Genomic DNA, 10,501 nt, shown 5'->3' with positions numbered 1-10,501 from the left:
TAAATCTACACTCTAAATCAATATTTTTTACAAAATAATATTCATAAAATAAAGTAATCAAGCAATAAATAAATATGAAAATTTTTATGATTTAAAATTATACGCTAAAGACAGTATTTAGTCTAGCCATTTATTTAAGTCTATATCTAATGAATGAGGTAGTAATGTGTATTTTTCTTTAGTTACTCAAACTAATGATGCAACTAAATTTTTTTCTACCAACATAGATTGAAGTAAAGTTGGTGTCTCTAATACATTCAACTTAAAAATATTTATAACAATTACTATTGCTAAATTAATATGATAGTTAATTAATAACTGAAACTAATAAAGATGTGAAGATAAATAAATTATTCATTAAATAAATAAATAATAAAATTTATATAAAAGTAAAAAAATTAAACTAAACACTTATAAAAACTAGCCTAACATATTTATCCAATGATCATGGTATTAAATAGAAAAACGTAAAACAATAAAGTAAAAGCTCCATTTAGATCTAGAATTTATTCAATTAGAAAGATGATTGGTCATCACTCTCAACTTCTTAAAAAACTCTTTATATATTAAAAATAGTAATGAAAGCTAAACTAAAGTGTTTATTGGAAGAGCTGTAGAGAAAATAACGGTAAAGAGATGTAGAGAACATATAGGAGAAAACTTTCATCTCCCCTCTAGAGTTAGGTTTTTAATGATAAATATAGAGAAGAGTCCTTATCTAAGTAAATATCCCTAGAGATAAGTATACCAATATAAATCTATCTGATAAATAAGAATATAGGTATTCTTATCTCCAACAAGTACTATTTCATAAATAATTCTTAATATAAGTCATATTCTTATCTCTACCAAGTATTTTCTCATAAATAACTCTTAATATATAAATCCTAATAATTATACAAAATGATTAAAATGTCTCTTAGGCCTTGTAATTTTTTGCTAGACTTTCCAAATAGCAGTATATGCGTTTTAATATTAGGTATTGACACGAATATATCCAATTAAGTTTATTTTTGAGTATTTAGCTCAATATTTTTTTATTTTAGCTAATATTATATGAAAATAGACAATTAAAAATACATATTTCCATCATATTATATATATATATAAATCATATTATTAAATTTTAAAATATTCTAAATATCTATATATAATTTGGACTTATCATATATGTTAAAGTGTTATTTATTAAAAAATTAAATTCATTAGATTATTGTTTAAAGATAAAATTAATTAGTAAAACGACTTAACTTTTCAAATAATGCTCTTACGAATTAAAATATTTTCCAATTAGGGTACTGAGTCGGAAAGACAGAAATAGGTGAATTATTGTCTCGGAAATCAAATTTTGTATCAACTAAAATAAAGGCTTTCTTGCAGCACAGCAACCAAAAGGAGCTTGAAAAGACGCGCCATAAACGCGAGTAGAAAAGATACTCCCTCAATTACCAAACAAACAAGTTAGGAAGGGACCGCCACCAAGATGGCCACGTATCTACTGTCTCCATACTTGAGAGTAGCGCTTTCACTAAAATGACCCTTTAAAATTTGCTTTCTTTCTCGCATGGTGAAGGTCTCGATGGTCATCTTGACCTACTTTTATTCTTTTCCTCTTTGTAGTTTTTAGTTTTTCATTTTGCCCATTCTGCTGCTATGTTGAAATTGGCGGAGAGTCGATTTGCCTTGGACTCGTATTGAAAATCAAATACTTGAGTTTTGGACTATTTCTTTAGACCCAAACTTTTGATTGTAGAACTATTTTTAAGCTTAAATTTGGATTAGATACAATGCATGTAAAGCATATTATTTGTTAGAATATCGAAATGCAAAGCACTAATAAAAATATGTCTTCCTTTTTAATTGTTATTACTCCTCTCTATCTCTTAATTTTAATAAATTTTAAAACTTCAAAAGCTAGATATAGAAATAGTAAAAGTAAAGTTACTGCCTAATAAAAAATTTATAAATTTAAATTTATTTAAAAATTTAATTTGACCATTAACTATATCACGTCCGATCATATAATTCATTAAATATTTAATTATATAAATATATTTTGCTAAAAGAAGGATGCATATTTAATAAAGTTATTTAATATATAAATATTAATAAAATTAATAAAATATCATGTTAGAATGAAATAGAAATTTAATTAAATAAAATCTAAATTAATTAAATAAGAAACCATCTTTTTATCATCTTTTTGGTTTTTGTTCTTGTAGTTAAGATTTAGATATTATGGTGTGGTATTATTTCTATTTAGTTCCTTTGCAGGCTATTTTGCAACCTCCCTTAGTACAGCAGAGTCCGACTGCCACGCTATGGGAGACCGTCGCTTGATGGAAGATAGTGAAGGAGGAGAATACTGGTTGGCGATGGTGATCAGTCTGTGCTGTTTTGTTCATTATCCTTTAATATGTTTCACTAACGACGGAAGAGTTTCCGACGAAGGTTTGTAACATATTCATGCTGGAGAGTGACTTTCAATCTTCGTCTTTTGTCCCAACAATTGTGGGGTTTCTCCTTCTGCTCGATTTGGTTGGAGGTTCGATGATACAAGGCTATTTTAGTAGGTCTAATTGTTGATTTCCTACTATGCTCTTTGTCTATGTTAATGGCGCCGCCATGGATGGTGATGGCAGAAAGATTGAGTCGGAGAAAGACTCAGTAGGCACTTTTTTAGCAATTTATCTGATGTTGTAGGTCTAAAGGCCGATTTATTTTTATGGATTTTAAATCCTCAACCGAGATTACCTCTCATACTTCTACCCTTCAATTATCTCCCTCTTGTAAGAAAACCATATCTAACAAGATAGATCATCTTGTTGAGATCTCCCATATTCCTGACAACGTGCAGATAGAAGATACTCTAGTACCTATCATCAACCCTTACAACATATTCAAGAAACAAAACTTTGTTAGAAAAACCTTTAACCAAATCATCCACAAAAAACCCCTCACCATAAAAGAATATGTTCAATCCTCCTCACTTTCTCAGTGTTCACTTACTGCTACTTCTCAAGAGCAGTATGTTACTTTAGAGATCCCCACCTCTTTCATAGAACAATGGCGGAAGCAAGGCTATTCTCATCTCCATCCTCGAGTCATGAGACTTGTCCTTTCCTATCATGGAAGGATGGGATTGCCTACAAAGACGGATGTCGCTTTTGGACACTCGTTACCTCAAGTATGAGCATGCGTTGATTGGGACAATAGTCACAACACTCAACACCGGTAGTGTTGTTTTGACTTTCTTCCAAACTTTAACCTCTCTTTCGAGTGATCCTTATCTATCCAACGCCTTAAAAGTACAAGTCCAAATCACGGGAGCTAGTCAAGTTGAAAATGCTCTCTCAGCGACTCTTCACCATCAGATCGTTTATCGATTGCAGGATCATGCACTTAACCTGCAGATCCCAGGCTTCCAAGCCTCATCAGATGCTTTGTACATCATGGCTGATTCTGGTCAAACCCCTACAATAGTTCAAGCTCCTCGACAGCTTGAAAAGGAAGATCTACAGAAACTAATTCCTATTGAGTGGGTAACAAATTATGAGAAGCTCCAAGCATCTCAATCAAAACTGATTCAAGCCACAGATCCCCTCTTTATACAAAGAAAGGATGGGATCATAAGACGATCTTTACAAGAACCGAGGAATCTTCCTCAAAGACCGCCAATTTTCCAAGCATCAATGATACAACCAGTATCACGGCCTAGGGAGAAGGTCCCTATTCACTCCTTTCAAGCATCTGGCAACCAGATTTATGCTGCACAAGTCAGAGGACACTTTGTCTGGGATGTAGCCCCAGAAATGTGCAAGCCAGAGTGCCTATGTCATGATGACATGGATTATGCTGAACCCTGTTTTCAGCATCAACAGAAGAATCCGAAAAGGATGTCTCTGGATACTTCTTGTTCGGAGATTCATCCTAAGCCAGATGATCGAGATCCAGATGGTTCCCAGAAAGAGAATAAAAAGCCACTGCCAATGTTCGACGAGGCAATTGAGTTTCTTGCCAGAGAAGGAAAAACGGTCATTGACGTTTCTTATGATGAGTTCAAAGAAATTATGGCACAACTCAACATTGAATATGGCAAACCCCCTTCTGCAACTTGCAGAATGGAGATCGAGTCAGATCCAAAGGTTTATAGGCTGGAAACCCGGTACCCGTCCAGTTTTGTACAGGAGGTACAAAACGTTGGGCCAGTATAACAACGCCATGAACTTTTGGACCTACTTCATCTCCTCATTGTATCAGTGACAACCCTTGGTTCAAGAATGTTTCATGTTACAACCAGAGGATTTCCCTCCCTTGGGAAAAACAGAGAACAAAAGATCTCAAATCCTTCCTACACGGATTTCACCTTCCGGAAACTTAGAACTGACACCCCCCTCAAGAAGTTCTCAACCGCGTGACATCTAATTCTATTGTCCAAAACACTTACTTGAAAAGATAGATGGCAAATTGGATCAAGCCCTGCACTTGGTTCAAAACATGGATCACAAGCTGGATACTTTTTCACAAGAAGTCTTGCAACTGTACTCATCCTTGACAAAGAAAGTATCAAGCTCTGGACAAAGAACTCCGGATACCTCAGCCGATTACCCCCTCTTTCATGCAAAAGCAAAAGGAGATTTCCCGGCTGAAGAAGCAAATAGATCAAATTGAAAATGATCTCCGGAAAGACCAGTCTGCTGCAATTCCAACATTCATATCGGCAGCTTCAACCTCACTCAGCTATTACTCCTTCATACTTTTCTTCTTTCCCTTTTCTTTCACAACCAGAACAACCACAAGAAACCCTTTATCAGCCCTTTGGCACATTTTCTCACCTTTACCCAAAAAACACAGAAACCCAGCAAAAGAAATCCTCTCCTCCTCTAGCCCCTAAAGACAAATTTCCAGAGCAATCTCTCATCAGTCCGTATGATTCGAATCTTCTTGATTCGAGATGGCGGACATCACCGAAATTTCATGAACACTTCGCCATCGATCCCATCCGAGTAGTAGAACCCGAAGATGAAGATGCTCGGTCATTCTTTGCTCCCACCGGAGCTCCAAACCCAAGGCCAAAGCCGGCCTAGCACAGGGACCTTGGTTCACTTTTGATGACTTGCCACCATCAAAATGGAAGGATAAGCTTTCCTGAATTCTTGGCATGGATTGATCTTCGGATGACCCTTGAAGGGCCACACTCAAAAAAGTCCTTGCCGAATTTGTCACAAGGTTTACCTGGGAAGCTTAAGAGATTGGTTTCGGGCCTCGACTGAATACACTAGGCTTCAATTTGTCACTCTGCGGACTCCATCAGCAGTGAACGATCCTCCATAACCAGTTTCCTTGGAAGTTATGACCTTGTCATAAGACAAGAGAAACAAGAGTTCTTTGATCGAAATGCCGCTCATTCAAGATGAAGGATCCGGAAAAACATTATTCAGGCTATGTCCAAGCTCTACTATGTCATTTGGAGGACATGATGGTGATGATACACTAAAGTATACCTTCATCACCTCTCTACCGGATGAGATACAACCTGAGGTTAACAATATGATCAAGGCTACAAAGAGACCAAATACCTCAATTACACTTGGAGAAATCGGCAATTCACACTCTCTTCCATTAAGAGCTGTGTGATCAACAGGAATTATTCAAAAGGTTGTCTCAAAGGGACTTGATTGTCCAAAAGGCTTGCAACAAAAACCACCTAAAGATCAAGTGCAAAGCCGCCAACTGCGTATGTACAAATCACAAGAAGAAATCTGGACATCATTTCCAGAAATACACGCGCAGCAACAAAAAGTTCAGGGAAAAGAACCCAAAGAAATTCAAATACTTCCGTAAAAAACGGAACCAGGGGTACAAGTCTGACAGATGTTTCATCTGCAAAAGAAAGGGACATTATGCAAAAAATTGTCCCAGGAATCCAGAAAAGTCAGCAAAGATGATACAACAAGTGAGCATGTCCTTATCTCTTGCAGACTCTTTTGAAGAGGAAATAGAATCCCTACTTTCAGAACAAGAAGATCTAACCCCAGAAAGCTTATTTGGGTTAGAAATGGAGTTCTCAGACTCCACAGAGTCTTCACAAGAATCTTCTTCGGATTCAGATGATAGTGAAATACCAATCCTGATGATTGGTCTGCATGAAGAAAGTCAGAAGGATATTCTGGAAGATGCAATACAATATCCTCTTTCTCCAACCCTATTATCTTCTTTCTTTGTTTCTCCTCCACCTCCTGAAACTTTTCAATTTACTATAAAACCTCCTCCAGTCCCATATATTCCCATACAGATACTGTCCTCAAAATACTCCAAGCCTGTTCCAGTAATAGCTTTCTTTGACACTGGAGCTCAAAGAAGCATGATGAACCCAATGGTTCTCCCATCAGAGTATTGGAAGCCCCATGATCAGTTCTTCAGGGCAGCCAATGGTCAAACCTTCAAAACTACTCTGATCACAAGACAGAAGATCGGAATTCAGTTCTTTCCTGATTGCGTTGTGTGGACACACATCATTGGTTCAGATCTTCCAAGCAAGGATATTCGATAGGATTTGATGTTTATCACCAAGCTCAAAAGCTCCAAATCCTTCCAACTGGTATAAAGTTCAAAAGACAGTTTAGGTCATACACTGAAACTTCAAATCATTTTCCGTGACGAATACTATTCCTCCATTCCTTTCATACACGGTAAAAATTCCTTCAGCCTGGCCCGTAATCCCATTCACATTTCCAACATCCTCTTCCTCCCGTGGAAAAATCCACAATTCTATATCAGCCTCCCCTTCAAACTTAATGAAGACATTAACCCTACTAAAGCCACACACATGGGAATGTCTCCCATAGACCTAGCCCTTGCCCGATCAGAATGCCTGACACTGTTACAGCAGGGTTTAATTGAGCCCACTACTTCACAATGGGCTTGCCAAGCCTTTTATGTGGAGAAAAGGTCTGAAAGAATCCGAGGAAAGAAGAGGCTTGTCATAGACTACAAACCCTTAAACCATTTCCTTCAAGACAACAAATTCCCTCTCCCTCGAATCTCAAATCTCAAGGTCCACATCCAAAAGGCCCAGTACTATTCCAAATTTGACCTAAAGGCAGGCTTTTGGCAACTCGGTATCCAGCCCGCAGAGAGATACAAAATCGCATTTTGTATCCCTAATGCCCAATACCAAGGATCGTTATGCCTTTTGGGCTCAAGACGGCCCCATCTCAATTCCGGGGAAGACAATGATTGAGATTTTGGGCCTATCCTGTACTCTTCTTTGATCTATATCGACGACATCCTTCTATTCTCAGAAACAGCAGAGGACCATCACCAACTGTTACAACAGTTCCTTGCCATCATCCAAAAATATGGCATTATGCTATCTGAAAAGAAGAGCTTTATTGGCCAACGAGAAATTGAATTTCTTGGAATGCATTTCAAGAATGGCCAGTACACATATGGTCCCCACCTGACAAAGGAACTTGATAATTTTCCGGAAGAAAATTTATCAGCAAAACAAATTCAACAGTTCCTTGGAATCCTGAATTATGTTCGAGAGGCCATTCCTCACCTGTCTAGTTACACGTGCCACCTCTCAAAGATGCTCAAGAAGAACCCTCCTCCATGGGGAGCGGAACAAACAACAGCTGTCAAAAAATTAAAAGAGCTGGCCCACAATCCGCCACCTCTTACAATCCCGTCAGCAGGAGAACTTATTCTCCAAACAGATGCATCTGACTATGCATGGGGGGCCATCCTCCTAGAAAAGCTCCACGACAAAGAACAACTGTGTGGATATGCATCGGGTCAGTTTTCCTCTTCAGAAAAACATTATCACACAACCTACAAGGAAATTCTGGCAGTCAAGTACGGGATAAAAAAGTTTGAATTCTTCCTGATTGAGACTTCCCCGGTTCGGATGGACAACTCTTCCTTCCCCAAGATTCTTGAATCCAACCGGAAGACCTTGCCTCGAGCCCCACCATCGAGATTAAAATCATGGTTGGTATGACTTTAAGGTTGAGCATATAAAAGGGATAAGAAACCTAATCCCGGATTTCTTATCCAGACTTTCTAAGCCCTCGGAATCACCCTATAGTTCTTCTCACCTCTACAATAAATCTTCCCATAATCTTTATGGCCTCCTCATCCTTCGGATCCAACCCTGCAACCTCCTTCACCACCGGACCTTCCCAACAACCTTACAACCAAACAAGTCACAGGACTTTGCCGGAAACATGATGTTCCATTATTTGGCAACTTTTCAACAAATCTTCTCACTCCCAATCCAACCCAACTTCTTCTTTCCGGACTACCCTTGGTGTTTGATTTACCACTTATCTCCGAACATCCAAAGCATGAAAGTGAGTTATGGTTTCTATGGTGCCTATCTACGATCATCATGCTATAGAGGTGCCTATTATGAATCTCTTACACTTCTTTAATAATGAAGCTAACTCGGGGTCTTATCCATGGAGATTCCTTACAGTTCAAGACTCCATACCAATGGACAGGAGATCTCCTTAAACTTATTCATGGGCACCGTTATTCTCGGACAATAATTCCAGAGCTTGAATACCATGCTATTTTCATATTACACAGGCCCTATCTCCGACTATCAGAAGACACCTATGCAACTCAAAATATCTGTCACTATTGGAGAACGCTTGATAGTCCTTTACATCTTGCTCCTCCACCAATCACAGAAGAACTAAAACGGGCCCTGCAGTACAGGAATGAATTAAGGACAGCTAATGTGTCTGCACCATTAGTCTGCACCTTCAATGGACATCAATCAACTGAACAATCCATAGAACATTTCTGTTTCTCTGATCTTCCAACTCCTTTGGATGACCCTACCTTAACCAGGACGCAGCAAGAAGCCCTCATGCAAGACTCCCAACCAATGGATGATGATTCATATGATGACGTCTTCTGACCACATATGACTGTCGGCCACTATTTTATATTATTGTTTGTCCTTATTATGTAAGTGAAGTGTATTATTAGTCTCAGTGGGATGTCCACTAACCTTTGTTTGATAGTCTTTGTATTATTAGTCTCGTTGGGATGTCCACTTTGTTTGATAGTCTTTGTATTATTAGTCTTAGTGGGATATCCACTAACTTTTGTTTGATAGTCTTTGTATTATTAATCTTAGTGGGATACCCACTAACCTTTGTACATTTTCTACCGACTCTCCACTCTATATAAGGAGAAGTCTTTGATAATAATAGACAGGCAAGTTTTCCTCTAAACAAGTCTCTTTAAAACTCTCTCTACACTCTCTTATGGCTTTCTAACTTTCTCATTTCTCTTCTCTTGATCCAATGGCAATGTTCTAATAGTTGCTACGATCTGTTTATGGTGTAATCCAAAAGAAATTTAATTTAATTTAAAGATCCAAAGAGTAGAAAGACCCCCATGGCAAGAGGCCGCTTGTCTTAACTTGAGGATGCATCCATGCTTTGAGTTCTGATGAGGATTTCGCATTGTTGACCCTTTTAAATTTATCATTTCCAGAGCTTTAGGCCTACCAGTGTTGTGATCTGACGGTTGTTCATAAATCTTGTAGACACCGTGATAGCGGGCCCAAAACAACGATCAGACGGTGATAATCTGTACGATAAAGCAAGTAATTATTCCCGGCGATCAGACGGTGATAATCTATACGACAAGGCAAGTAATTGTCTGGGGATTTTCAATAGCTTCTCTTTCTCTCCCCTGAAATTCAGCTCTGTATCATTCTACTGGGTCCCACGTCAGCTGGTAGGACTCAACAAAAAGTGGGTTCCAGGTGGGGGTCAGGAGTGGTTGATTTATTTTTGGTTGAAAGGTCAGCATAAAACGTGTTCCAAGAATAGAACGACTTGAAGGAATCCATATCAGCCGTCTGATTTCAATTTGATAAAAATGGGTGCTGATTTGGTGCCCAATCAATCAGGTTCTGTTCTTTTGAAATTGTGTGGGGCCAACTGAAAATTTTCTTTCTCTTTTGTACCTTTTGTTTTTGGCCTTTTCTTTTCTTTTCTTTTCTTTTTTTCTGCACTGTCGTGGCATAGTTCAAGTTATTAAACTGTTCGTGAAACATACGGAGTCCTATGCGTTAAAAAAGAGAAAATATAATTATTTAATAAATTAATATATAAAAATAAAAATAAATTCTTTTCACTTTCTAAAAATGTTAACTCAATAAATCATAAAACTTTCAATTTAGGGAAAATGGTGATCAATTCAAACCAATTTGGCATAAGAAGAAGAAGAAGAAGCTCGAGAGGGACCAGCCAGTGAATAATAGGATTTGTTGATAGCTTAATATTAGGTCAGTAAAGCTCCATAAATTTAATCTAATACCAATTTGATTTATGTCTGAAATTTATTAAAGGGTAATGAGATTTAAACTCAACTTAATTTACAAATATAAAATATAAACATTATTCTATTTAGGAGAATCAATCACATCCGCAAACACTTCTAATTGCATGTATAAAAATATTATTAATAATAA

General features: G+C 37.4%; 1 protein-coding gene across 1 annotated transcript; it reads left to right on the top strand.

Moving 5' to 3' along the window:
• Positions 1-2,231: 2,231 nt before the first annotated feature.
• LOC107262104 lies at positions 2,232-9,994 on the top strand. Its single transcript, XM_015725809.3, has 2 exons — positions 2,232-2,451; positions 9,569-9,994. The coding sequence occupies exons 1-2, from the start codon at positions 2,322-2,324 to the stop codon at positions 9,865-9,867; spliced, it is 429 nt and encodes a 142-aa protein (XP_015581295.1). The 5' UTR covers positions 2,232-2,321; the 3' UTR covers positions 9,868-9,994.
• Positions 9,995-10,501: the final 507 nt, after the last annotated feature.

The sequence above is a fragment of the Ricinus communis genome, chromosome 9, assembly GCF_019578655.1.
Source record: "Ricinus communis isolate WT05 ecotype wild-type chromosome 9, ASM1957865v1, whole genome shotgun sequence".
Classification (NCBI taxonomy): Eukaryota; Viridiplantae; Streptophyta; class Magnoliopsida; order Malpighiales; family Euphorbiaceae; genus Ricinus; species Ricinus communis.
Note: the sequence above shows the minus strand (reverse complement) of the source record. Positions and strands in the feature narration are given on the sequence as shown.